Raw genomic sequence first — 26,647 nt, 5'->3', positions numbered from 1 at the left:
TGTCGGAGTACACATGGTTTTTTGATCGCATTTTATAGCATTTTTTGTGGGATTGAATAGCTAAAAATCATAATTTTTGGAAGGTTTATAGCAGTTTTTTTTTACGGCGTTTATCGTGGGGGTTCAATAATGATTTACTTTTATTCTACGGGTTGTTACGGACGCGGTGATACTATATATGTGGGGTTTGTGTTATGATTTAGACTTTTTTTTGAGTTATATGTCTCTTTATATGTTTTGGGGGTTTTGGGCATTTTTAGTGATTTATTACTTTATTTTTTTATTGAATAACATTTTTTTTTTTACTTTTTCACTTTTATACCATGGGACATGAAGAAGCAATCTTCTGATTGCTTCTTCATGATAATATTCTGCAATACTCATGTATTGCAGAGTATTATCAGTGTCAGCCTATGCACTTGCATAGGCTGGCACTGTGCCAGTAAGATGACGTCACAGACGCCATCTTACTGGCAATTCTTGCAGGTAACTCTGGGGTCCAGATCGGACCCCAGAGTTACTATAGCAACGATCGGCGCCCCCCGAAAACGGTTCGGGGGGGCCGATCGTGGGGGAAAGACCCCCCAGAGGCATGTTAGATGCCGCGGTCGCGCTGACCGCGGCATTTAACGAGTTAAGCACCCGCGATCGGAGTCAACTCCGATCGCGGGTGTTACACTGGGGTGCCGGCTATTAGTTACAGCCGGCACCCCGTGTTTCCCGATGCCGGTTCGGCTCAGATCTTGAGCCAAACCGGCATCAGCTCAGCGTCCGATATATCGGACGCTGAGCGCTAACTCACTGAGCTCAGCGTCCGATATATCGGACGCTGAGCGTTAAGAGGTTAATATTAATAAACAGTAAAAATCATAAACACATTAGGTATCGCCGCGTCCGAAAATGTCCTATCAAAATATAATAACGGTTTTTCGCTGCGTTTATCCCCGTAACGGAAAATAGCGTCCAAAGTCAAAAATGAAATTTTTTTGCCATTTTGGAAAATATAAAAAAATTTATAAAAAGTGATCAAAAGGTCGCACAGTCCTAAAAATGATAGCAATGAAAACGCCATCAAAAGTCGCAAAAAAATGATACCACCCACAGCTCCGTACACCAAAGTATGAAAAAGTTATTGCCGCCAGAAGACGGCAAAATCAAAAAAAAAATTTTTGTACAGGAGGTTTTAATTTTTTTAAAATGTATGAAAACATTATGAAACCTATACAAATTTGGTATCCACGTAATCGTAGCAACCCAAAGAATAAAGTAGACATGTCATTTGGGGCGCTCAGTGAAAGCTGTAAAATCCAAGCCCACAAGAAAACGTCACAAATGTGTTTTTTCACCGTTTTCACTGCATTTGGAATTTTTTTCCTGCTTCCCAGTACGCACCATGGAATATTAAATACCGTCACTACGAAGTGCAATTTGTTACGCAGAAAATAAGCCATAACACAGCTCTTTATGTGGAAAAATAAAAAAGTTATAGATTTTTGAAGGTGAGGAGTGAAAAATGGAAGTGAAAAAACTAAAAAAGGCCAAGTCGTTAAGGGGTTAAAGATGTAAGTACCATAAATTGTAGCTATGTAATCAGAGTGGCCAAATGGCTTCCAGACGCTTATAGGACCCATAAGCCTCCCGGACCCACTGTCTAGCACAGGAGGGCCAGGACAGCAGATTTGCGCTATGCCCATGGAGCGTGGTCGCAGGTTCATGCTGAGTTGTCACAGCGCACTGAACACAGTCATGAAATCTGAGATAATCCCGATACACAGCTGCTTTGTCCTCGGAGGCTGGTGAAGGTGGACGCAAATCAATTTCTCTTCAGTACGCTCTCTCAGTAATTTTTGCACCCCCTAGGACAGGGGTCGGGAACCTATGGCTCGCGAGCCAGATATGGCTCTTTTGATGGCCGCATCTGGCTCGCAGCCAGGGCTCCTATCCAGGGGCATTACTACAGCCGTGGCATCTGCTACGCTGCCTGTCAAGACCAGGGGCCCATATCTGGCTCCTGTTGTGCCCCTGGCTGTAGTACATAGCTCCCAACCGTCCCGATTTTGACGGGACTTTCCCGTTTTTTGTACCTCTGCCCCGCGTCACGGGCAGCTATGATATTGTCACGGATTCTCCCCCCAGGTCCCGCTGTGTCCCGCTGCTGTGTCCGCATAGTAAATACTTTGAAAGTCTGAACTCACAGTACAGAATGGCTTCTACAGACATCGGGAGGGAATCCTTTTCAGAGAAGTGTCGGGCTTAGCGCAGAGCAGGGACCACGTCATCAGCTTCAGATCTGTCCATATATGGTCACTGCATCTCCTAGGGTTCCCCAGAGCAGACATCGGGCAGGGAATCCTTTTCAGAGAAGTGTCGGCTTAGTGGAGAGAGCAGGGACCACGTCATCAGCTCAGATCTCTATCTGTCCATATATGGTCTCCAGGTCTTCCCCAGACACAAGCTCTTTATATAATTAAATTAAATAAAGTTTTGGCCAGGCTAAGATTCGAACCTGGGACCCTCTGCACCATAGACAGGAGCCTTAACTAACTGAGCTATAAGCCCAGTGATACAGAGCTGAGGATTTCTGGTAAGTAAGACATGTTATCTGCCATTTACACTGTGACACAGACTAATGCACTGATATATAGAGAGGGATCTTCTCAGAGGTTATTATTGTAATTATTGAGAATGGTAAAAATAATAATAATCATCTCAATAATAATAATAATAATAATAATAATAATAAAAATAATAGTCTCAATAATTACAATAATCTGAGAAGATCCCTCCCTATATACCAAGGCAGTATATAGTTCTTAGTTACCAAAATTCTCCACTTGTTAATCACAGAGGTTATAGCTCAGTGGGTTGAGGCACTGTGTTATTATTGTACATGGACACTGCAGGTTCTGGGTACAAATCCCAATGAGGATAATATATTTTTTTTTTTTTAAATTATGATTTTTATTATTTTTAATATGGCTAAAATTTGGGGCGTGGCCAGGGAGTGATTGGGGGTGTGGCTTAGGGGGTTCGCCGCGGCACGCTACGCGTGCCGCCATTTTGTCCCTCTTTCCTTTTCCCAAATGTTGGGAGGTATGCTGTAGTAATGCCCCTGGATGTATTCGGCAGAGCAGCGCAGGGTCCGCGGGGTTAATTCAGGGGCGGCACCTCCCTCTCCTTCCCTGCAGCAGTCTCCTCCGTGTGTGAGAGAGGGAGGGGAGGAGACTGTCTGCCTGCAGCCAATCCCAGCGCTGGATGTAGCAGCGCGGGAGATTCAGACAGAGGAGAGAACTGCATATACTCGGGGAGACATGCAGCACCTGAGGAGAAGGAGTCAGCAGCCATCAGCCACAGATAAGTGCTCCCTCCCCCCAGTGTCTCCTCACACTCTGCACTAACCCCTTAGTGTCCTGTGTGCAGGAGCAGCTATGTGTCCCTTACAGACCCCTCTGCAGCATCCCCTCATGTCATTCCCCACCACTGCATTTCTACATTAATGTGAGGTTCTGCAGCAGCTGAGATACAAAAAAGCTAGGACCTAAGACAAAATTGTGGTGCACGTCAGTAATAAATGTGGCACATGGTCCGGCTTAGCAGTAACAGCAGTCTAGCAGTCTTGTGGGACACAGAGCAGCCGTCACATAAAACTGTCGCAGACACTTTAACAAATGTGTATTGGGATGTTCTGCGGGGGGTGGCGTGAGTATTATAATGTACTGCGGCGGGTGGCGTGTGTATTATAATGTACTGCGGGGGGTGGCGTGTGTATTATAATGTTCTGCGGGGGGTGGCGTGTGTATAATAATGTTCTGCGGGGGGTGGCGTGTGTATAATAATGTTCTGCGGGGGGTGGCGTGTGTATAATAATGTACTGCGGGGGTGGCGTGTGTATTATAATGTTCTGCGGGGGGTGGCGTGTGTATAATAATGCTCTGCGGGGGTTGGCGTGTGTATTATAATGTACTGCGGCGGGTGGCGTGTGTATTATAATGTACTGCGGGGGGTGGCGTGTGTATTATAATGTTCTGCGGGGGGTGGCGTGTGTATAATAATGTTCTGCGGGGGGTGGCGTGTGTATAATAATGTTCTGCGGGGGGTGGCGTGTGTATAATAATGTACTGCGGGGGTGGCGTGTGTATTATAATGTTCTGCGGGGGGTGGCGTGTGTATAATAATGTACTGCGGGGGTGGCGTGTGTATAATAATGTTCTGCGGGGGGTGGCGTGTGTATAATAATGTTCTGCGGGGGGTGGCGTGTGTATAATAATGTTCTGCGGGGGGTGGCGTGTGTATAATAATGTTCTGCGGGGGGTGGCGTGTGTATAATAATGTTCTGCGGGGGGTGGCGTGTGTATAATAATGCTCTGCGGGGGGTGGCGTGTGTATAATAATGTTCTGCGGGGGGTGGCGTGTGTATAATAATGTTCTGCGGGGGGTGGCGTGTGTATAATAATGTTCTGCGGGGGGTGGCGTGTGTATAATAATGTTCTGCGGGGGGTGGCGTGTGTATAATAATGTTCTGCGGGGGGTGGCGTGTGTATAATAATGTTCTGCGGGGGGTGGCGTGTGTATAATAATGTTCTGCGGGGGGTGGCGTGTGTATAATAATGCTCTGCGGGGGGTGGCGTGTGTATAATAATGCTCTGCGGGGGGTGGCGTGTGTATAATTATGTACTGCGGGGGGTGGCGTGTGTATTATAATGTTCTGCGGGGGGTGGCGTGTGTATAATAATGTTCTGCGGGGGGTGGCGTGTGTATAATAATGTTCTGCGGGGGGTGGCGTGTGTATAATAATGTTCTGCGGCGGGTGGCGGGGATAAAATAATAATGTTCTGCGGCGGGTGTATAATAATGTTCTGCGGCGGGTGTATAATAATGTTCTGCGGCGGGTGGCGGGTGTATAATAATGTTCTGCGGCGGGTGGCGTGATCCCCGACAAAAATGCGGCCGCGGGACCCTCACTAAATAAGCCCCATTGTACGGCTCTCGCAGAATTATATTTTAAAATATGTGCCGCTTATGGCTCTCTCAGCCAAAAAGGTTCCTGACCCCTGCCCTAGGACTAGAGCAGAGGTAGCACCCTAGGCCATCGCCTACCCCTCATCTGTTTGTATCTGTTTGTCCCTCTGTGTCCTTGTGTGTATGCTGGTCCACCATCCAGCAAAAGTAAGTTCTCCCTATTCACCTCCAGGGTCTCTCGGGGTCTGTTAGCAGGTTCCTGATAGTGGGTTCACTCTTATCAGGGTGGTATATCTGCTTTAGGCAGGGCTGTAGCCTGCAGGAACATTACAGGGTGAGTTTGCCATGGATTTTAAGTGCATTAAAAAAGGAACCAAGAACGGACCAAGACTGCACCACACCCTTAGGGCGCGTTCACACGTTGCGTTTTGGTTGCGTTTTCATTGCGTTTGAAACGCATATACAACAGCTGATGTGAGGTAATTTGCCTAATTACATTACCGTTTACGTTTGTAAACGCAATGTTAACGCATACGTGAACAAAACGCATGCGTTAACGTGTTGTTAACGCATGCGTTAACATCGCGTTTACGATGCGTTTTGTAAACGGAAATGTTAACAGTGATGTAATTAGGCAAATCACCCCTCCTCAGCTGTTGTATATGCGTTTCAAACGCAATGAAAACGCAGGTCAAAGCGCAACGTGTGAACGCGCCCTCAGGGTGAAGACACACATGGCGTTTTTGGGCCGTTTTTAGTTTTCAGATTGTTAAAAACGCATGCGTTTTTGACCAGTTTGAATTAAGATAATTGCTCAAACCTGTCAAAAACGCATGCGTTTTTAACGATCTGAAAACGCAAACGGCCCAAAAACGGCCTAAAAACGCCATGTGTGTCTTCACCCTTACCCAGTCTGACAGTTTGCGCCAAGTGTGGTTGTGTTGTTTGCTGGACAGGTATCTGAGGGTGCTGTCACACGTTGCGTTTACTGCATGCGTTTAAAACGCATTGCTACAGCTGAAGGGATATTTCCCTAATTAAACAGCTGTTAACGCTTGCGTTTACAAAACGCATGCGTTAACATCGCGGTTAACGCATGCGTTAACAATCGCATGCGTTAACCGCGATGTTAACGCATGCGTTAACAGCTGTTTAATTAGGGAAATACCCCTTCAGCTGTAGCAATGCGTTTTTAAACGCATGCAGTAAACGCGTCGTGTGACAGCACCCTCACAGGTAGCCTTAATCAGCCACAGGTTACAACTATCAGATGTTTATTGCATTTTGCAGACATTTAGGATAGAAAATGAGAATATCCCTTTAAGCACTATATGGTATGGTAATTTGTACAAGGTTAGGGGCAGGGGGCACCAAGATAAAGTGTTGCACTATCATCCAGACAGAGAATTAGTTATAAAACAGCTTACAATGCTGTGAGATAAAGTCTTAACTGCCTTTGGGATTCCTGCAATGATCTCCACTTCCAGGTCCACTGATAACAGGTGACTGCTGCAGGTAAGTACTGGCTTTAGTGGATCCTCATTGAAGTCAATAATTGGATGGAGCAGTCACATGTTCACAAGACCCATCAATGGACATGGAAGGAGATATCACCTCAAGCTTATTTTCAAGTTTAGTTTTTTGGATGCAAAAAAAAAACCTTAGGGCGCGTTCACACGTTGCGTTTTGGTCGCGTTTTCATTGCGTGTGAAACGCACATACAACAGCTGATGAGAGGTGATTTGCCTAATTACATTACCGTTTACGTTTGTAAATGCAATGTTAACGCATGCATTAACATCGCGTTTACGATGCGTTTTGAAAACGGAAATGTTAACAGTGATGTAATTCGGCAAATCACCCCTCCTCAGCTGTTGTATATGTGTTTCAAACGCAATGAAAACGCAGGTCAAAACGCAACGTGTGAATGCGCCCTCATGCATATAGCACTTTAAAAAAAAGGATATCCGTGGTTTTCCAAACCTAAATGGGTTTTTTGATTAGTTTTGTGAGTCTCCGACCAGAGTTACAGGAACTTCTGAGCATGCGGTTTGTCCTGACCTGAATGTGGCAGAAATTGAAGAAACAGTGTGCGGAGAAGACTTTAATGTCCTTGTTTTACTGAAGTAAAGTTTGTATTTGTGTGAAGTGGTCATTACTTCATACTAATCGTCAACTGTTATTCTTTATAGTCATTCATTATTTAGCAGAAACTTCCTCCATCTTTATTGGCAGCAGTTTATTCCTCTCATCAGTGAAATAGAGCCCTAAACAGCAGGTGTCCGGAGTACTACATAACTGAATTACTACTACATATATAGTTCTCTGTATTATCCTGCCCACCACCACAGACACTACACCACTGCCCAGGACGCTCCATACTATGCAGGGCGCCCGGTGGTAACCTCTCGCCTGATGCTACAGGCGGGGTCTAACGGCTGGTGCTGCGGCCACGTGACACTCTCCATAGCTTTATATATAGAGCGGCGGCAGTGTAAGGGAATAATCTCTGCAGCTCTGAGACGCACTCATTCACCATGGTGGAGAAATTCTTAGGAACCTGGAGGATGGTGGAGAGCAAGAATTTCGATGAGTATATGAAAGCGCTTGGTGAGTATAAGAGGATAGCAAAATCTCTAATATATATACATATATTAATCATATCTAGTCAATATAATACTACATGATACATTAATATATGTTTCTGTTGAATATCTTGAATATATCTAGATGGTTTTGCTCAGACGTGCAGTAAATATGGCCGGGGATGAATGTCTGGCATATGAATGAGGGGAGGATGGCTGGAGAGTGTCTCACATGGCGGAGTGACTGGAGCAGTGCAGCAGGGGCTGTGTGCTGACACCGGCTTTTCCAGGGATGGAGAGGAGCAGCCACTCTGGGAGGGGGTTGTGTGCAGAGGGAGAGGCAGGGTAGGTAGGGCTAGGCACGGTGGGGGCAATATGACTGGGGTGCAAAGGTTGAGCTGAAATAACGATATCATAGTAAAAAAAGAAATATGATTATTTTATATTATATATATCATGAACACTATGTCACTGCATGACCTGTCAATATCAATGTCACTTGGATCATATTAGCATTACAAAGTGGTGATAAATGGCATCATGTCATATAACCATAATACATTTACACCACCCAGTCACCAGGTTGGCACTGCCATAGCATAAGGCTGGTAGTAGATGCATGTCATGTATGCCACAGGAAAAAAATAGAAACGTTCAGAAAGCTCATAATCTAATAACTCTACATCTGATCTATAATAAGGTTCTGACAGGATATAGAAAGGCTTCTATGAGAAATGAAGTGACAATGATAGGAAATAGTGGAAAGCGTGGGTCAGCACATTGCCAGGCAGCATGTTGGATCCATAGGTTATGAGCAGTGAACCTTGGCGGGTACTGTCTCTTCACGCTTCAGCTAGCTGCCACTTCATTACTGTGACCTTACACTTCCATGTGAGGACACATAAAAGAGGTTTTTGTGTATACATATACATGTCTGCCCTCTGCACAGCTCACTCACTGTGTGAAGGAGGTTTACTTTACAACAGTAAATGCTGACATTCTTGGAGGCGTAGTGTAATATTTCTTAGGAACGACTATTAGCTGTTGTCGGTTATATTGTATAGAACCAAACAATACTATCATTTATGCTCAAGGGCAACATTAGAAGTATGCGGTTGACCTTCAGAGCCAGTAGCACCTATTGAAAAACTTTTTTTTTAATAGTAAGGCAATATTAAGACCCATTAGAATAAATGGAAATAAGTTAAAAAGTAGAAGAATTTTATAACAATTAGTGTATTTGCAACCTGGCTACTAAAATGTGTCCCTAATAGGGGAATACTTAGTGGCCATAGAACAAGATGCAGGTATATTAGTAGGAAGATCCAATAGATGCCACAGCATGTGACAGAGAAGAATTCCACAGATAAAGGGCTTATAGATGAGACTTTAGATAAAAAGAAAAGCATCTAATGAAGCATTGATTTTATTTTTTATATAGGGTTGGTTGGATTTCATTTCCAACTGCTTGAATTTGCCGGGGCTGCAACACCTGAAACGGTCACTAGAGAAGAACTTTTCTAGAAAGCCCTTGCAAACCCATTTTAATGGGGTAATCCAGAGCGAGAAAAATATGGCTGCCTTGTTTAAAAAACATCATCACACCTGACCACGGTTTGTGCCTGTATTGCAACTGTGCTCCATTTATCTCTATGGAGCTGAGTTGTAATACCAGCACAATCCATAGTAAGGTGTGGCGCTATTTTTGGTAGAAAGCAGCCATGTTTTTACAAACGCCGGAAGCCCTCTTTAAGTGTATGATATATTGTGCTAATTTATTGATAGTTCTGTCATTACTAATGCTATGCATACAAGCCTCTGACTTTCTAGTAGGATCCTCATGTAGGCATGATTCACTGCTCTTGTCACTAACTGCAGTCTAATGGGATATATTTTGTCAGATTTTTTACGACAATATTTCTCTCATGCCTACCCACAGCGTCCATGCTTTACTAAGCACTTGGTAGATCAGGAAAACTTCTCTGCCAAGTCGGACTATTTATCTGGGTTTCTATGCCAGAACAGTGGTGTAGAAGCCCTGAAATAAACGCAAATGCTTGGGGAGTCCTTGTCAAAAAGTCACTGGCTCTGCCTATTTCTTTGCCAGGTAGGACCTTCCATATACATACAACATCCTAAGCCTCTTAAAGGGAACCTGACAGCTCATTTTTACAAATACAGCTAGTGGCAAGTTCCTATAGAGCCACCTGACACCCTTCTTTTAGCTAAAAATAGTTTCCCTCAGATCATAAAATCCCCATAAAATCGGAATTATTAACTTGCCTGGTATCAAAGCATCTTTAGAGCGAATCGAGGGGCATGGCCTCATCACAGGTTTTTTAGCCTGGTAAAATTAGCAAATTCTAACCCATACACATCTGACCACATAAAAATCACAGCATGCCTGCATGGACTTTTTCTTGTCTCCATAAAGGCTGCTGTGATATCATGTGATATGATTTGCTCTTATTTCATGAGATATATGCTTGGTGTACAGTTTCTAATGTTTTAAGGCTAAAGGACCTGCAATGATGTCACTCTGGTCACATGACATCACTGCTGCATTCACAGATAGCAAGGGGAGGAGCTGCTGGAGTCAGACCCAGGAGGCCACCTCGAGTCGCTATAGATATTCAACACAAGTTGAATATATGGTAATCTGAGGGGAACAATGTAAATGTACACATTCAGGATGTACTCGTTTATTTGTTTGATGTACTGTAGAATACCATCGGATGTCTTTTTTATGAAAGACAAGTTCTTGATTGAGCCGAATATATGGACAACTATAAGCTATATGACAAATGGCAATATTGGGGAAGGGGTTCAAGTATATAGGAGCCACATGTTTCTAAGGGAATTAAATGTTCAACTGAATTGCTTTATGGTCACTTGCACCAGAATTATTGGGATTTCATTGTTTAAAGTTCATTCTGAAAAAAAGGATAAAATTCATATAATGGGCAAGTAAAAATATAGTATGTTGCCTCTTAAATTCTCTATTTACCTAGGTTACTTTATGTTTAGAGACCACAGTAAGCTGAGAAAGGGCTCCTTCAGCAGCATTTGGATAGGGGCCAGTAGGCCAGGATTCCCATTGGTTGGCCAGAGATAGAGGTCAGTTGGAGGACTGTTAACAGTCCATTGGTAGGACAGGCATAATTCCAGGCAATGGAGCACATGTTTGGGCCTTACATTAGGATATAAAGAGATTAAAGTGTCACTACTACTACTTATTCAGCTTTGTTTTCACTACTAAAAGAGACTCTTGTCCTGGGAACATATGTATTCTGTAGGTGTTTTGTATAGCTGGCTAGTAACCTATGGGGTTTCTGTGGGGGAGGAGGGTTTTTACAGTCTCGGTCTTGTCAGATGACAAAGGTTTCATTGTTAATACACGTCCAGAGGTTTTAAAGGGGAGGGGGAGTGATCCTTAAGTAGCGCACACTGTGTAGGCATAGAAGACTGAATGTATTCACAAACTGCATAGAAAATGAATGACTTTTGCCCTCAGCACAGCTGCCACACTAGATATCTGCATAGCACTGCTCAGAGAGTAAGAATTAGTTCCATATCAATATTTCCAACTACTGTCAGGACTATATGTGAACAATTTGTATGAAAGAATTTGCATTTGTCCTATCTCCTTGCCAAGAACGTACCACACAGGCTTGCCAAAGGAATCACATGCACATCTAAATGACCGACCTTCTTTCCACTGCCTCTAACCTTGCCGTGAAGGTTGTGTACTAAGGGCCTGAAGCAGTGGGAGCTAACATTATATGCTATAGGTGTATAGGTGCTTAATGGGTGTCTACATCTTTAGCAATTCTCCTAGAAGTTGGGAATGTTCCATTGTTCAATTCAGACATAGGAGTGAGAGTCCTGCATACAAGAGCTTGCAATCTTTGAGTAATAACATAACATTATGTAGTTTTATCTTCAGGCTCTACATACAAAGATTTTTCACATTTTATTTCTTATTCATCTGTCCAGGTGTTGGCTTTGCCACGCGACAAATTGGCAATGTAACTAAACCCACAACTATAATCAGCTCAGAAGGGGACGTAATTGTGTTGCAGACACAGAGCACATTCAAGAACACCGAGGTCAAGTTCAAACTCAATGAGGAATTTGATGAGGTCACAGCAGACGATCGTAAGGTTAAGGTGAGACATATTTTCTTTATACAAAGATTCTGCTACTGGGACATTACTAGCAAGATCATGGTGACATCTGAAACCACCAGTGGAAAAAGCTGGTGTCAGAAATAGTTATTATTATCTATATATACACAAGAGCTGCAAACTCTGTGGAAGGTAAGATTACATCAGTTCTACACATTGAGCCACAGAAAACTTTCATCTCCAGCAGCATGGGAATAGTGTTTGACACATCTCTATTTCACTTAAGATAAGTAGAGAATCCACACTGGCATAGCCTTTGCTGAGAAAAGCATTGGTATTGCACTGCAGACTATGTTGCTGCTTTATTAATGATAACCATCAGATATTCAGTTCCATTATTGATGCAGAATGTAAAAGAGAATGAATTAACAGATACATGATGGATGTACCCATCCATCTATGACAGTTAGTACAACTCTGTCTTTGTTTCAGTGTCCAATTGACTTAAAGAGGACCTGTCAGCAGATTCCCCCCCCCCCTTCCCAACTAACAATGTCTGCTGATAAAAAGTTACAAGACCTCCCTATATCACCTAAAATTAGCTGCCAGTGAGACCCTGTACCTTAATTACAGCCATTTTACTGATATGCAAATTAGCTTTTTTGAATCTTCTGAGAGAGGAGAAGAGTCATAGAGAACCACGTCCCTTTATTCTGACTGACAGCTCTGTGTCTCTTCAAATCCCTGCTCTGCCTCCTTGTACTTGGGGACTGTCTGCTAATATTCAACTACAGACTTATAAAGCTCAATGTACAGGTATAGTTTTTACACAGTGCCTTGTGTTTCATTCATGACATGTGACCAGTGACATTATTGCAGGTCCTTCCGACTTCTAAGAGTAGCAAACTGTACACCATGTATGTGATTACACAGCAGCCTCCATGGAGGATGGAGAGGAGTAGAATTCCATCAAGCTGTGACTTCATGTGGTCAGATACATGCATGGGGTACAGTTTGCTATTATTAACAAGCTAAAGGACCTGAGATTATGTCACTCTGTTCACATGACCTAAGGAGGCATACGGGTGATGGGAGAAAGTTGACTTTGGAACTATCACTGCAGCCCTCCACCAGTTGAGGCTTTATGGCAGAGTGTGCTGATGGAAGTACAAGACATGTGAAAGCCTGCATACAGTTTGCAAAAAACACACATGAAGGACTCCCAGGCTATGGGATGATGTGAAGATTACATTTTTGGTGTTAATTCTAAGAGGTATGTGTAGAGAAAACCAGGCACCGTTCATCACCTGCCAGATACAACCCAAAAGTAAAACATGGTGGAGGCAGCATCATGCTTTGGGGACAGAGGCAGGAAAACTGGTTGCAATTGAAGGAAAGATGAATGCCGCCAAGTACAGATTCACCTTCCAACAAGAAAATGACCCTAGGCACACAGCTAAAATAACAAAGCAGTGGCTTCAGACCAACCCTGTGACCATTCTTGACTGGCACGGGCCATAGCCCGGACCTAAACCGAATTGAGCCTCTCTGTAGAGACTTGAAAATGGCTGTCCACCAACATTCACCCTCCAACCTGAGGGAAATGGAGAAGATCTGCAAGGAAGTATGGCAAGGATGCCTAAATCCAGGTGTGAAACACTTGTTGCGTCATTTCCAAGAAGACTCCTGGCTGTACTAGCTCAAAAGCTGCTTCTACTCTATGCTGAGCAAATGGGCTGAATATTTATGATCGTGTGATATTTCAGTTTTTCTTGTTTAATATATCAGAAAAAATATCAACTTTTCCGTATTTTTCTATCAAGATGGGTTGCAGAGTGTTCATTAATGAGCAAAAAAAGAACTTGCTCTTACCAATCCACTGAAATGAAACTAAGGGTGAAAAATTTTAAAGTGTCTGAATACTTTCCATACCCACTGTATTTAATCTACAGTTTGCTAAATTTATGTGTAAATTTGTGATTGGCATAGGTATTATTTGCAGGAACTTACATTTATACTGTATGTAATAAATAAGTGTTATTCATTTAGATAAAGCAGAAATCTTTAGCTCTCTGATTCAAGATAACTGTAGGAGTTTAAACAGATGGGTGGTAAATTGTGCCAAGATCGAGATATGGATATCTTGTGACATCTTAGGATTTTGGGGGGGAAAAAAAGGAAGGTTTTACTGAGGTTTGGAATGGAAACTATTTTGCTAGCTTAGTGGTTGGAAAAAATTCGGCTTGCTCAGAGATGTATCTGGAAGCTAAATAATGTTGAATTTTAAACTTATTTGGGAAAGAATCTTAAGCATTTCTCTTAGGTTATTTGGCTGTTTCTTACCTATCTACTTCTGTGTTTGGTTCAAAAGCCTGACACAAAATCCTTTATCATGTTAAAACTGATATACCTAACACTAAGACAATTTCAGAAAATTGGCTGCCCGAAACCTCTCTAGTGCTCCAGAAAGCGCATCTTCATCTCTACAGGCCAGTAACATCATGAGACCTGTCTGCAGCTCAGTGTTTTATGCAAGTGAATGGGCAGAACTGCAATATCATTCACTTCCCTTTTACACTGTACAGTGTTGTACAATCAGGGGAGAGTCCCATCAACAATCGTCTCTTCTGTATGGTCAGCTTTAGTTGCTTTATTTGTACTGTTGTCTCCAGGCGGGCTGTGTCTCCGGTCCCGCACAGTGTCTCCTGTCAGTACCAGTCTGTGTTGGTATACAGAGGCTCAGCAGTCATCTGCATTCTTTATTAGGCTGAAGCTAGAGTGCACAGTCAATTCAACATGACCTCTGAATCTCTGTATACCAATGGAGTCGGGTGATGACATCATTTGGAGCCATTCATTCATAGGAAAGTAGAGTACTTGGCATTTGTGAGTAGACTCTTCCCTGACTTGTATATAAATATTCCTTTTTCAGTCCTTGGTAACCTTGGAAGACGGGAAACTAAAGTGGGTGCAGAAATGGGATGGGAAGGAGACCACGCTGGTAAGAGAAGTCAATGATGACAAGCTTGTACTGGTGAGTACAGAAACAATTTGTTGGAAAAATACACTTTTGTTCATCCTGCATTTTAAATATTTTCCACAGCACATTAAAAGAATGACCTAGCCTGCTCCTACTTAACCTTGTGTGAAGGTTACTTTCATTTCCATGTACCTGGAACAATCCCTCACGTGTTTACCTATCTATCTTGCTCATTACACTCTGCATTACTTAACCCTTGTGACTTGTAAAGGAGATAGCATAGAGTTCATTCTGTTTAATAACAGAAATATTTCCTGGGTTTAAGTTAAGCTGGAAAACTGCATCTAATGTTTAGTGCAAATTGCAAGTTCTAGGTATAGAGTATGTCCTGGTATACAGAGAAACACGATTCACTACACTGTTTCTGTAACTTCTGAAGCTTGCTCTGCAATGATTTTTTTTTTTGTGAGACCAATCACCTCTAAGAGTTACGGAAACGGCATAGAACATTTCGTTTGGCTGATTAAGTAACTCTGACCAACTCGCCATGGCATACGGCATATTTGTTACTTAAATAAATACCTGTTCTAATTTGGTCTAAAATTCTTTTTGCTACACTTATAGTGTTTTTGTGTCTTGGACACTTAAAAGGGTTGTCCGAGACCCTATAAAAAATATATATATGGCCGGGGGGCATAAAAAAATAAACTTGTACTTACCTCTGCGGTCCCTCCCAGTATCCTGCGCCACCATCTCTCTGGGATGTGCCTTTGTGTGTATCAGGCACTGAGACATGGGGACAGGTGGGCGCCTGGCACACCTGGAAAGTTTGCGGAGGTAAGTACAAGTTTATTTTTTAAGCAACCTCTGGCCACGTATAAAATTTTTAATAGGGTCTTGGACAACCCCTATAATACTTTTTTGATACAGTGGACATTGATTCACTCCCTGGGAAATTTGTGTGGCCTAAGTTACACAAAAAATTAAATCAATGAATAAAAATTAATATGAGCCATTTTTCTGGCTACTATAAACAAAGCCATCAAATAGGAGGTTTAGAGGGGTATTGTCATTTGCCATATACTTTACTTCAATTGGATGTTATAAAAAAAAAAAAAAAATGTACCTGTGTGGAGATATGTTTCCATAAATGTAGCATGTTGTTGGTTAGAAAAGAGATAGTTGTCCTTGGATACAACTGCTGCTGGAGTGATTGTGCAAAGTAACAAATAAATCTTTCATATTAAATGTTTGGGAATTACTGCATATCCCACAGCCGTCCTGGGATAATGAACATTGACTCCAGGTGCTCAGACACCGCAATAGCACATGTGTGGCCTCCGCTGCCAGGGTGCAGGGGTGGCTATATCCAAGGAAAGCTATCTCGTTTCTAATGAACAACATGGCTACATTTGTATAAATATAAATTATTTTCACCTGGATATATTATTTTAAATAACGTGTGTGTATATATGTTTAAATTAAATCTGAATTCTCAAATGGGAATACCCCTTTACAGTTAAATCAGACACTCTTGAAGCCAGACAAATTTATCATACAGTATTAAACGGTGGGATAAATGTGGTGTTAGGCACTATAAGTAAATCTGCCGCATAACATTTTGTATGTTAATATGTACAAAAATGAGTGTATATTTAGATAGGAAACGCTAGCAGAGCATAAAGATTGGCTTTAGATATTGCACTCTACAATGAAAGCTATATGATGGTGGTCTGCAATGTAGTCTAAGAACTGTAGAAGTCTTTTGATAATGTTGTTCTTTCTCTCTCTTGAAACAGACTCTTACTCTGGGAGAAGTTGTCAGCACACGTCATTACGAAAAAGCCCAATAACCTGGCCCTCCTGCTTACTATCCTGGTTTTGTTCAGTTGACTGTCTTCATAACAACTTCTACCTTGCCTGTTTCCTTTTGCACTGAATGGGCTACAAACAGTATTAGAAACCTTTGTCAGTTTGATTGCAAAGTAGTTTTTTTGTGCAGTGCCAAAGATTGCTTCCTGATGATGGAAATTCACCTTGTAAACTTCTTAAAGCTACATAAACAAGCTGTATGTGTATTTCATGAAAATCTCTACAAATTTGTTATCTGTGATTGATAATTTCCAGTTGTGCTGATCTCAGCCTTTCAATATCTGAGTTAAAAAAATCAAATATATGACCTTCATTTAAAGAGATTGTCCATTCAATGACTTAGAAAAGTCAGGATGTTATAAAAAGGAGCCAACGAGTGAACCCCCCCTCCAACAACCCCCTGCTGCTCTTGTTATGATGCTTCCTAGGATTCCTACAGACACAAGTGATTGGCTGAACAGTCATCTTCTGCATGTTGATTCCCGGGAAATGTTAGAATAGGAGTGGTTGGTTTTAGTGAGTTAATTGGCACTTTTGGCTTCTATTCTGTAAAAACCATTAAAATAAAATAAAACTAACTGGACAACCCCTTCACGGCACTCATCCTTAAAAATGACTAATCTCTTCATAATTCATTGTTGGTAAGGCTGCACATTGCTTTGGTATTGTTATTTGACACATAAAGAGCAGATAAGTTAGTTATGCTTTTGTTTGTGGCCTTAAAGTGTTGCCTCTGCTTCAAACATGTTGGAGACAAAGTGAATGCAAAGCTTGTTTTATGTCTTTAAGATGTTTCAGATCTATTGTCCAGACAGCTGTCAAACAATATTAAATTTCATCTGGAAAGATATTTGTAATCTGTAATTTCTCAGGAACTGGGTTTAAGTTGTTTTAGCAGTGTCCATTCACATGTGATATGTACAAAATATCCTGACATTTTACATCTAGTGCTGTTGGAATGCAGTTGCTGCAAACTCAGTTTTTCTTGAGGTGGACCATATGGAAAATCGTGCGACTTGACAGCCATTTGATTCATGTTCAGTCTATTTAAGGATTTCTGTATTAAATAAATGTATTAAGTTTTTAATCTGCTGTATCTGGTCAAGTACTGAATTTGAGCCTGTATTTCAGTGAGTACCAAGTTGTATTACAATGATCAATGCCTGATCACCATTCCTATACCTCATTATGGAAGATAACAAGCACTGAACAGAAATTTTGGAACAATAGCTAGCATGGGCCGTTACCCAGTTATACTCTGATCTGTTAACCTAAATTACTCCTGTATTAATTTTGTTTTTATACACCAGTGATTCCAAATAAAAATGCTCTGTTAAAAAAATTTTGAAGCTCCACCTTTTTTTTCCATATTATAATAATCATCTTATTTATATAGCGCCATCAAATTCCTTAGAGCTTTACAAATCATAGGGGACATATACAAATATAATATTACATTACAGAGTACAAATAGTCATATGGAACAATAGGAGTGAGGGTCCTGCTCCCAAGAGCTTACATTCTGAGGATGGGGGTATTGACACAAGAGGTAAAGAGATTGTAAAATGGTCCAGCTATTCTTTATATGAGAACAATATAAAATAATTTAATAAATAAAAATTCTGCTGCTTGAACCAGCCATCAGCCGCCATCTTATTTATAAGGTCCAAGGTGAAAGTGACTGCAGAGAAGCTTGGAACCTGGTATATATCTGTTATTTGCCGGATAACAGACGGGCGATAGGACACAGGATGGATTAGTAAAGAGAGAGTTGACATTTCATGCAGCGAGTGTGATAGGTTTGCCTAAAGAGATGGATTTTAATAGCACGTTTGAAACTTTGGAGGGTGGGTATTAGTCTGACTAGGGGAAGGGCATTCCAAAGAATTGGTGTGACTCGGGAGAAGTCCTGGAGACGTGCATGAGAGGTTTGAATTAATCTAATATCACTGGCAGATCGAAGAGCATGAGAAGATAGGGAGGTGCAGCATTATTCATAGCTTTGTGGATGAGGGTCATTATTTTAAAGTAAATATGGAAGGAGACGGGCAACTTGTGCAGTGACTGGCACATACAGGAGGCGTCCGTGTAGCGTTTGGTCAAAACATGTTTAAAGGGTGTCAATAGAATTTTTCCAATTAAACTACTTGCAACACCAGGAAGGGTATTAAATGTCCCTTCAATGTTTTTTATAATAAACAATTATTTTAATACCTCAGTAACCACTGTCCCTGCCTACTTACCGGCCCTATGCTAAACTGCAGGTGACAAATGTGTGACTGTACCTACCCTGGGTACAATAGGGTTAGATACACCTAGGGCCACTTGTGTGGTCTGGACCTATAGTGATACTATTTATTTACATACTTTGCATTTCTGCAAACAAAGGTCCTTCGACCAAAGAAGAAATATTTTTATTAAAAATTAACTTTTTATTAATTATCAATCTTTTAAGAACAACAGGGAATATTATCCCACTTAGATTCTATGTATGGAAACCAAAAGTAAATGTTAAAAGTAAGAGTGGTGGGAATAGAGATTTAGTTTTTCATTTGTACGTGAGAGGGAATGTTGTAGCTTTGATGTATGTTCACATTGATCACAAAGGTATTTGGGTGCTTGAACCAACAGGCTAGTATCAATGGAATAACTGTGCTGTACTCGCTCTACCCCAAAGTGGTTTAATGCAGGTTCTTGATTGTTACTGTCTACAGTCACTAGGGGAGTAAACTCAAACGGTCATGAGTTTTAAACCATATTCATGTTAATGTCCCTCTCTTCGGGGTTTTTAGACTGTCGTCTCACTGAATGCAGCCTAGGTAGCTATTTCTGGGTACGCACAGTATTTATTATGGTGTCTAAAATATTTGTTGTTAGAAGTGCTGTACTCTGTTCGGCTCTGAATTGGCTGCTAGCTTGCTATTTGACTCTGGCCACTTGTTGGATTCGCTACCCTTTTTCTCTTTATAATTTCTCATTCATTCCTACTTTCAATCATACAGTGTGAATTAACCGGTTGAGGACCCTTTCCGTTTTTTTCATTTCCATTTTTCACTCCCCACCTTCAAAAATCTATAACTTTTTTATTTTTACACGTAAAAAGCTATGTGATGGCTCGTTTTTTGCGTAACAAATTGCACTTCATAGTGATCTCATTGAATATTCCATGCCATGTACTGGGAAGCGGGAAAAAAATTCCAAATGCAGTGAAAATGGTGAAAAACCGCATTTGTGTCGTATTCTTGTGGGCTTGGATATTACGGCTTTCACTTCACGCCACAAATGACGCATCTAATTTATTCTTTGGCTCAGTACGATTACAGGGATACCAAATTTGTATAGGTTTCATAATGTTTTCATACATTTATAAAAATTAAAACCTCATGAACAAAAATTTTTTTTATTTTGCAGTCTTCTTGTGCTTATAACTTTTCCATACTTCGTTGTATGGAGTTGAGGGTGGTGTCATCTTTTGCAACTTTTGATGATGTTTTCAATGATATTATTTTTAGGACTGTACAACCTTTTGATCACTTTTTATAGAATTTTTTATTTTTTTTTTTTTAAATGGCAAAAAAGTGCCAGTTTTGACTTTGGACGCGATTTTCCGTTACGGGGTTAAACGCAGTGAAAAAACGTTATTATATTTTGATAGATCAGGCATTTTCGGACGCGGCGATACCTAATGTGTTTATAATTTTTACTGTTTATTTATATTATCAGTTCTAGGGTAAGGGGGGTAATTTGAATTTTTAGGTTTTTTTATTATAATTTTTATTTTTTAACTTTTTTTTTAAATTTTTACTATTTTTCAGACTCCCTAGGGTACTTTAACCCTAGGTTGTCTGATCGATCCTACCATATACTGCCATACTACAGTACGGCAGAATATGGGGATTTTACTCCTCATACATTACAATGTGCTGATAGCACATTGTAATGAATGGGTTAACCCGAAGTAGCTTCGGGTCTTCGTGAGACCCGAAGCTACCATGGCGACGGATCGCCGCTCCCCGATGACGTCACGGGGAGCGGCGATCCTCGGAAAGATGGCGGTGTTCAGCAATAAAACACCCGCAATCGGTGCCGCCACCGATCGCGGGTGTTACCGGTAAGCCTTTGCTGCAATATGCAGCAGAGACTTACCGGCTATGGAGAGGGCTCGGCCCGCGAGCCCTCTCCATGCATCGGAACGCGACCACCGCTGTGAATACACGGCGGGCGGTCGCGAACCGGTTAAACAGAGACCTGCTGAAACAATCCTAAATCTAATAGGAGTTGCTCCTACACCAAATCTCTCTTTGGGGTCTATTTGTAGATGAAACTTATGAGGGAGGTGTTGTAGGGCACTTTAACCCTTACAGGACTGAGCCCTTTTTTTGTTTTAGCGTTTCAGTTTTCTACGCCCCTCACTCCAAAAGCAATACATTTTTTTATTGTTACATGTACAGAGATGTATGAGTACAAATTATACTTTTAAGTGGTGCCATTTAATATTCCATGCATTGTATCGGAAAGCTGGAAAAAAAATTCCCAGTGAAATTGACAAAAAGATTTGAAGCGTTTTCTTGTGGGCTGTTTTTAGGGGTTTTATTCTGCAGTCCAAACGATAATTTCTCTTTATTCTTTGGGTCCCTACGAACACAGAGATACCAAATTGATAAAGGTTTTATTAGAATTTAATCTTTTTTTACATAAAAAATATTTAGCATTTTGCACACTGGTGTACGGACCTATGTGAGGTGTAATTTTTTTTTGTGGTATGTGGAACCTATATGACTGTTTGATCATTTTTTTTAATTCAAATTTTCATGGATGAAAAATGGGGAAAAAGTGGCAAGCCTCTCCATGTACAGATACGCCACACGTTGGTAAGGGGTTAAACAGCTCTATACACTGAAAAATTAAAAAAAAGTTATGGATTTTTGAAGGTGAGGAACAAAAAATGGAGACACAAAATAATATGGAGGGGCCCCATGACTTCTAACGGACAATTTATTAGTGAAGAGAGGCTGCTGCTATACATAGTATTATTGAGTGAAGGCTGCTGCTGAACATTTCAGTGAGTGGTGGCTGCTGCTGGACATGTCTTTGAGTGAAGGCTGCTGCTGATCATTTCAGTGAGTGGAGGCTGCTGCTGGACATTTCTTTCTCTCGGTTTGGTTGTTTGTAGATTTATCCTTCTTAATTAATCCATCTTGTCCCTGTGAAATTTAAATTTTTGCCCTGTACTATTTATTGTATTTATTCATCATTTTGGCAGGTTTGATAAGAAAATGTATAATTTCTTTTTTTCCAACCCCTCTAGTCTCTGTTAAAGTATGTTTAGGTCTTGGTCATGTTTCATGAGCATACCCATGATTAAGGAGCATTCATAAAAAGGCACATTTACCATAACAGTTTAAACTCAGGGTCTGGTTTCCAAGAAGGAAACTGTTGTGCCCATTAATCCCTGGGTGCAATAGATAGAGCTTCATATATAGCTCATGGCTCCTGATACTTCACCAGACCTTAATATATATTTTATGAGCATCAATAAAATCCCCAGATAGTGAATATAAATCTGTATGTATGTAATTATCATCAATTAAATGTATAATAACATTACAATGGTTCTGTATGCTCTAGTCCAGTGGTGGCGAACCCATGGCACAGGTGCCAGAGGCGGCACTCGGAGCTCTTTCTGTGGGCATCCAGGCCATCGTCCAAGCACATCAGACAGGACTCAGAATCTTCTTGCAGTTCCAAGCAACATATTTGATACTTACTTTGTTACTAGGGACTGTAGTTCAGTGTGAATAAATTTCCTCCATCGGGTCAGTTTATCGGGGGCAGCCATCAGACCCTCTGTATACAGGACAGCTGATACTTATAGCTCCAGGGGCCAGTCATATGACTCTAATTATGAATATAATGGGGTAACTGGATGATGGATGCATCCGAAGTTCTGGGCCACCATATTTTGGCCTGTCTGTACCTCAGGCAGCTTGGTTGTCTGTGCTTCAGACCTGTCATTATCCACAAAGAAATATAATATCAGCCATTCTATAGGTTCACAATACATTTGTATATATCTCTGCTGGTGCCAGATGTTATCAGGATTGTGAGTGGTTTATTATCACACGTCACTTACATATTGGTCATCTTAGGGACAGGAATTTTGGATTTTTCTGCGCCTCTGCTTAGGTGCAGGCTCAGCCATGTCAGCAGGATATGCTTTATTACGATATTGTAGACGTCTCCATTACTGGACGTGTAGTGTTATAGATGGGCGGCCAATACTGACTACTTACATGGCGCTGCAGACGTCACATCCTGCCGTCCAGTAACTGGGGGTAATCTCTGGCAGCTGCTCGGATGCTGGAAACATCAGAGCAAATAATGGAATAATGGTCATAGTGTAGAATGGAGATTTTCCATTTAGATGTTAACCATTAGGAATAATTGGTTTTGTATTTTGATAGTATTTTGGGATGTGGTGATATCCAACATTGTGTTTGTTTCTTTTTATTTGTATTCTAAAATATAAGCTGCAAATTGATTTTTGACCATCAGGAGCCTGATCCCTTATACCAAATACAAGTGTATTGCTGTTACAGATCCTGTAGAATGATAGGCCTGGTAGTCTCGTCTCAAAGAGACTCCCGGTTGTCATAGAAATATATTATCACTCCTGATGACGCTACCAGGAACCACAATCCACGCCAACATTGCGGCACTCACGCTGTAACTGGTGCTGGCAGTGATGGCAGGGGTTGGTGTTTGCTGCAATTTCCCGATATGGAGGGTGAAGAGGACTAATCCCATGAGCCTCCTCCATACATCCTAACAACCTACTATTTCCTCACATGTCGTTAACGTGTTCAGTGTGAATAAAGAAGGTCACTCGAATACAGACTTCTCCATTTTTTCTTATCTTAAAGGATGATTGGAATAACTAATAAAATCTGTATTGTGAATGGGACCTTATAGTCTGAGCCCTCATACTGTACATGTTTCTACTGATCAGGGTAAATTACATAATATAAAATAATGCAGGAGGTTTTCCTTCACTTCTACATGACACGAGCTAACACGCTAAGCTCTGCTACATCCCCAGCTCTTCTCTAAAATGTTTTAAGTTATAAAACCGGTCCATGTCCAAGTTCATGTTATATAACACAATAGATGGTGGGTTCCATTTTACCTGATCCAGAGGTTGGTTTCTGTCCTGTTTACCCTTAGGCTATATTCACACTGCCGTTGCCCGCCCGTACCGTACCGTAGCGGGCAACGGCAGTGTACGGGGAGAGGAGGAGGAGGTGAGCGCAGCTCACCCCCGCCCCTCTCCATAGCAACCTATGGCGCACGGCGCCGTATTACGGGGAAAGATAGGACAGGTCCTATCTTTCTCCCGGGTACGGAACGGTACGGTGCCGCACGTGTGCTGCACCGTACCGCTCCCGTAGGGTGCCGTGCGCCCATAGGAGTGTATGGGGGACGTATATCGGCCGTATATACGTCCCCCATACGTTCGTGTGAATGTAGCCTTAGTCGTAGCTTTACCCTTTAGCGTACCAGGCAAATACCTTCGCCATTACAGTTTCCCGGTATAATTGGAGTCCATTTGGGGGACTGTAGGTCCACTAAGCCCTCTCTCTCTAAATAATCCTCCAGGCTGGACCAGCTGTTGCCCAGCCGGGAGGAAGGGGGTCGGGATGTTGTACCATTTTTGTACAATCCCTGCTCTCCTGCCATGATGGCAGTGAGCTACAAAACTAATTCTGATTAAAATAACACACAGAAAATTCTGAAAATCTCTATCAATAAAGACAGAATCCACTGTCCTGTCACCTTAACCAAGGCTATGAAACAGTGGTGCTGAGCAGACCGGGGGCATTGTTCTAGAGCACAGGTCTCTGTATGACATCATAGAATCACATGGCAACACTTAATTATAACACATTTTATACTTTTTATGTTTGAATCTTTATAAATTAATACTAAAACTGTAAACAATCGGCCTGTAATTTAGTACTGACAATAATAAGAACACAAAGCCTTTACAGGAGTGAGTAGTATCCTGTGGTGGGCGTCATTACAAATACTAGTGTGTTAAAACACTAGCATTAGTGTTTTAGCAGCGTTGTGTATATGATGTGACACTGCTGGGCGATGGGTCCATTCAGTAGTGGATTGCAATATAAGTGATTTCAGTATCCCAGGGCCTGAGCTGTCCAGGGGGCCCATGCCCCCCCAACCAAATTTTATACTGAGGAGAATCTTTACCCATGAAATTCCCATATGTCTGTTTCTGCTTTCAATACACATGTACACAAGAGCTATTTCAGGACCTTTTAAGGTCCTCAAAAGTTATTGAAACGTCAGATTGAAGGGACACATCCTCCATTCCCCAAAAAAGCTGATTCTAGTACCAGGTGTAGGAAGTGATTCCAGACTTGTAGGGGCAATAATATTCATACAACCCAGGGCCCATGTCAGTCTTAATCCTCCCCTGGGTTCAGGTCTGGAGACCAGCTAGACCACTTCATGTCTATAAACAGCCTGTAGTTTTTATGCATTTACCTCCTGATGAAGCTGATGAGGTTAAACATACATTGAGGTTATTGCTTTCTTGTCTTGGTACATAGCCGACTCTGCACAGCTATGAGGCACGGTAGTATATTACTTCTTACATCTTTGGAACTGTTTTATTTTAGACTTTCTGTATAGATGTTCCCTAAAGGGAACCTGTCATCGCTGTGTGCAAAAATTTAGTCTTAGGAAGGTTCCCATTGAGCATTTATATCATAAGGGCACCTTTTTCCCTTTTTTCTTTGCTCGCAAAAGGATAAAATGAACTTTGATTGTCTTCCTGGTATCCAGGCAGAGAATCCAGCGAGTCGAAGTGGGCGTAGTACACACGCTCGAGTCTGGCGGCTTCCTCGCACCTTTGTATGAAAACCACACCTGCCTGCCCATTAGCCACTTGCAGCTGACATGCACAGTGAGCTTGGAGCGGTCCGTGTACTCTGCAGGCCGGGTCACTGCGCACACGAGGCTTCTTGCTTAGCCTTGCCAACACCATTGGCTGATCGAGTACACAGACGACTCGTGCGTATGTACTACGCCCACTTCGACTCGCTGGATTCTCTGCCTGAATACCAGGAAGGGAATCAAAGTTCATTTTATCCTTTTGTTATGCAGAGATTTTTTTTTTTAGGTGAAAAAATGCTTTAAGAGCTCTAAGGGAACCTGCCCAATTTTTGTAAACAGCAGTGACAGGTTCCTTTTAAGATACTTATCTTTTTGGGCACTGTTAATTTTTCCCTTATTTTGAACTATTATAGGTTTTTGTTCTGAATATGTTATAACTGGTATTATTCAGATGGTGTGACAGACCATTGAAGTGCCATATATATACATAGTGGGGGAGATTTATCAGAAGTGTCTGAGGAATAGGTTGCCCATGGCAACTAGAGCTCACCTTTAATTATAAATATCCGTGGGCAACCACATTGCTTTGATTACTGCTTTGCACGCTCTTGGCATTCTCTTGATGAGCTTCAAGAGGTAGTCACCAGAACAGGTTTTCACATCACGGTTTCTTGCCTTATAAATTGGGTTGGGGCCATCAGTTGTGAAGGTGTTTATTGTGAAGGTGGATAGAAAAAAACAGGTAAGTAAAGAAAAACGAGTGGCCATCATTACTTTAACCCCTTAAGGACGCAGGGTATTTTCGCTAATTTCTCGCTCTCCATTTTCAAAAATCCTTAACTTTTTCATTTTTCCGTGTATAGAGCTGTGTGAGGGCTTATTTTGTGCGTAACAAATTTTACTTTCCCATGATGTTATTTATTATTCCATGCCATGTAGTGGGAAGCCGCAAAAAAATTCCAAATGTGGAAAAATTGAAAAAAACTGCATCTGCGTCATGTTCTTGTGGGCTCAGTTTTTACGACTTTCACTCTGCGCTCCAAATAACACCTCTACTTTATTCTTGGTTCGGTGCGATCGCGGTGATACCAAATTTATATAGGTTTTATTGCGTTTTAATACATTTTCAAAAATTAAACAAATGTGTACAAAAAAGAAAAAAAAATTTGCCATCTTCTGACGCTAATAACTTTTTCATACTTTGGCGC

The 26,647-nt window shown here is 41.5% G+C and overlaps 1 protein-coding gene and 1 long non-coding RNA gene across 2 annotated transcripts; one reads left to right on the top strand and one right to left on the bottom strand.

Annotated features, from left to right (window-relative positions):
• Window positions 1-7,411: 7,411 nt before the first annotated feature.
• On the top strand, window positions 7,412-17,373 carry LOC140118711 (fatty acid-binding protein, heart-like). Its single transcript, XM_072136946.1, has 4 exons — window positions 7,412-7,569; window positions 11,541-11,713; window positions 14,604-14,705; window positions 16,451-17,373. The coding sequence occupies exons 1-4, from the start codon at window positions 7,497-7,499 to the stop codon at window positions 16,502-16,504; spliced, it is 402 nt and encodes a 133-aa protein (XP_071993047.1). The 5' UTR covers window positions 7,412-7,496; the 3' UTR covers window positions 16,505-17,373.
• Window positions 17,374-22,439: 5,066 nt separating this feature from the next.
• LOC140116626 (uncharacterized) lies at window positions 22,440-23,711 on the bottom strand. The gene is made up of 2 exons (XR_011852866.1): window positions 22,817-23,711; window positions 22,440-22,531 (listed from the first exon to the last, which is right to left on the bottom strand). It is a non-coding gene; the product is annotated as an uncharacterized lncRNA (long non-coding RNA).
• Between the last annotated feature and the right edge of the window lie 2,936 nt (window positions 23,712-26,647).

Source organism: Engystomops pustulosus, chromosome 2 (genome assembly GCF_040894005.1).
Source record: "Engystomops pustulosus chromosome 2, aEngPut4.maternal, whole genome shotgun sequence".
Classification (NCBI taxonomy): Eukaryota; Metazoa; Chordata; class Amphibia; order Anura; family Leptodactylidae; genus Engystomops; species Engystomops pustulosus.
Note: the sequence above shows the minus strand (reverse complement) of the source record. Positions and strands in the feature narration are given on the sequence as shown.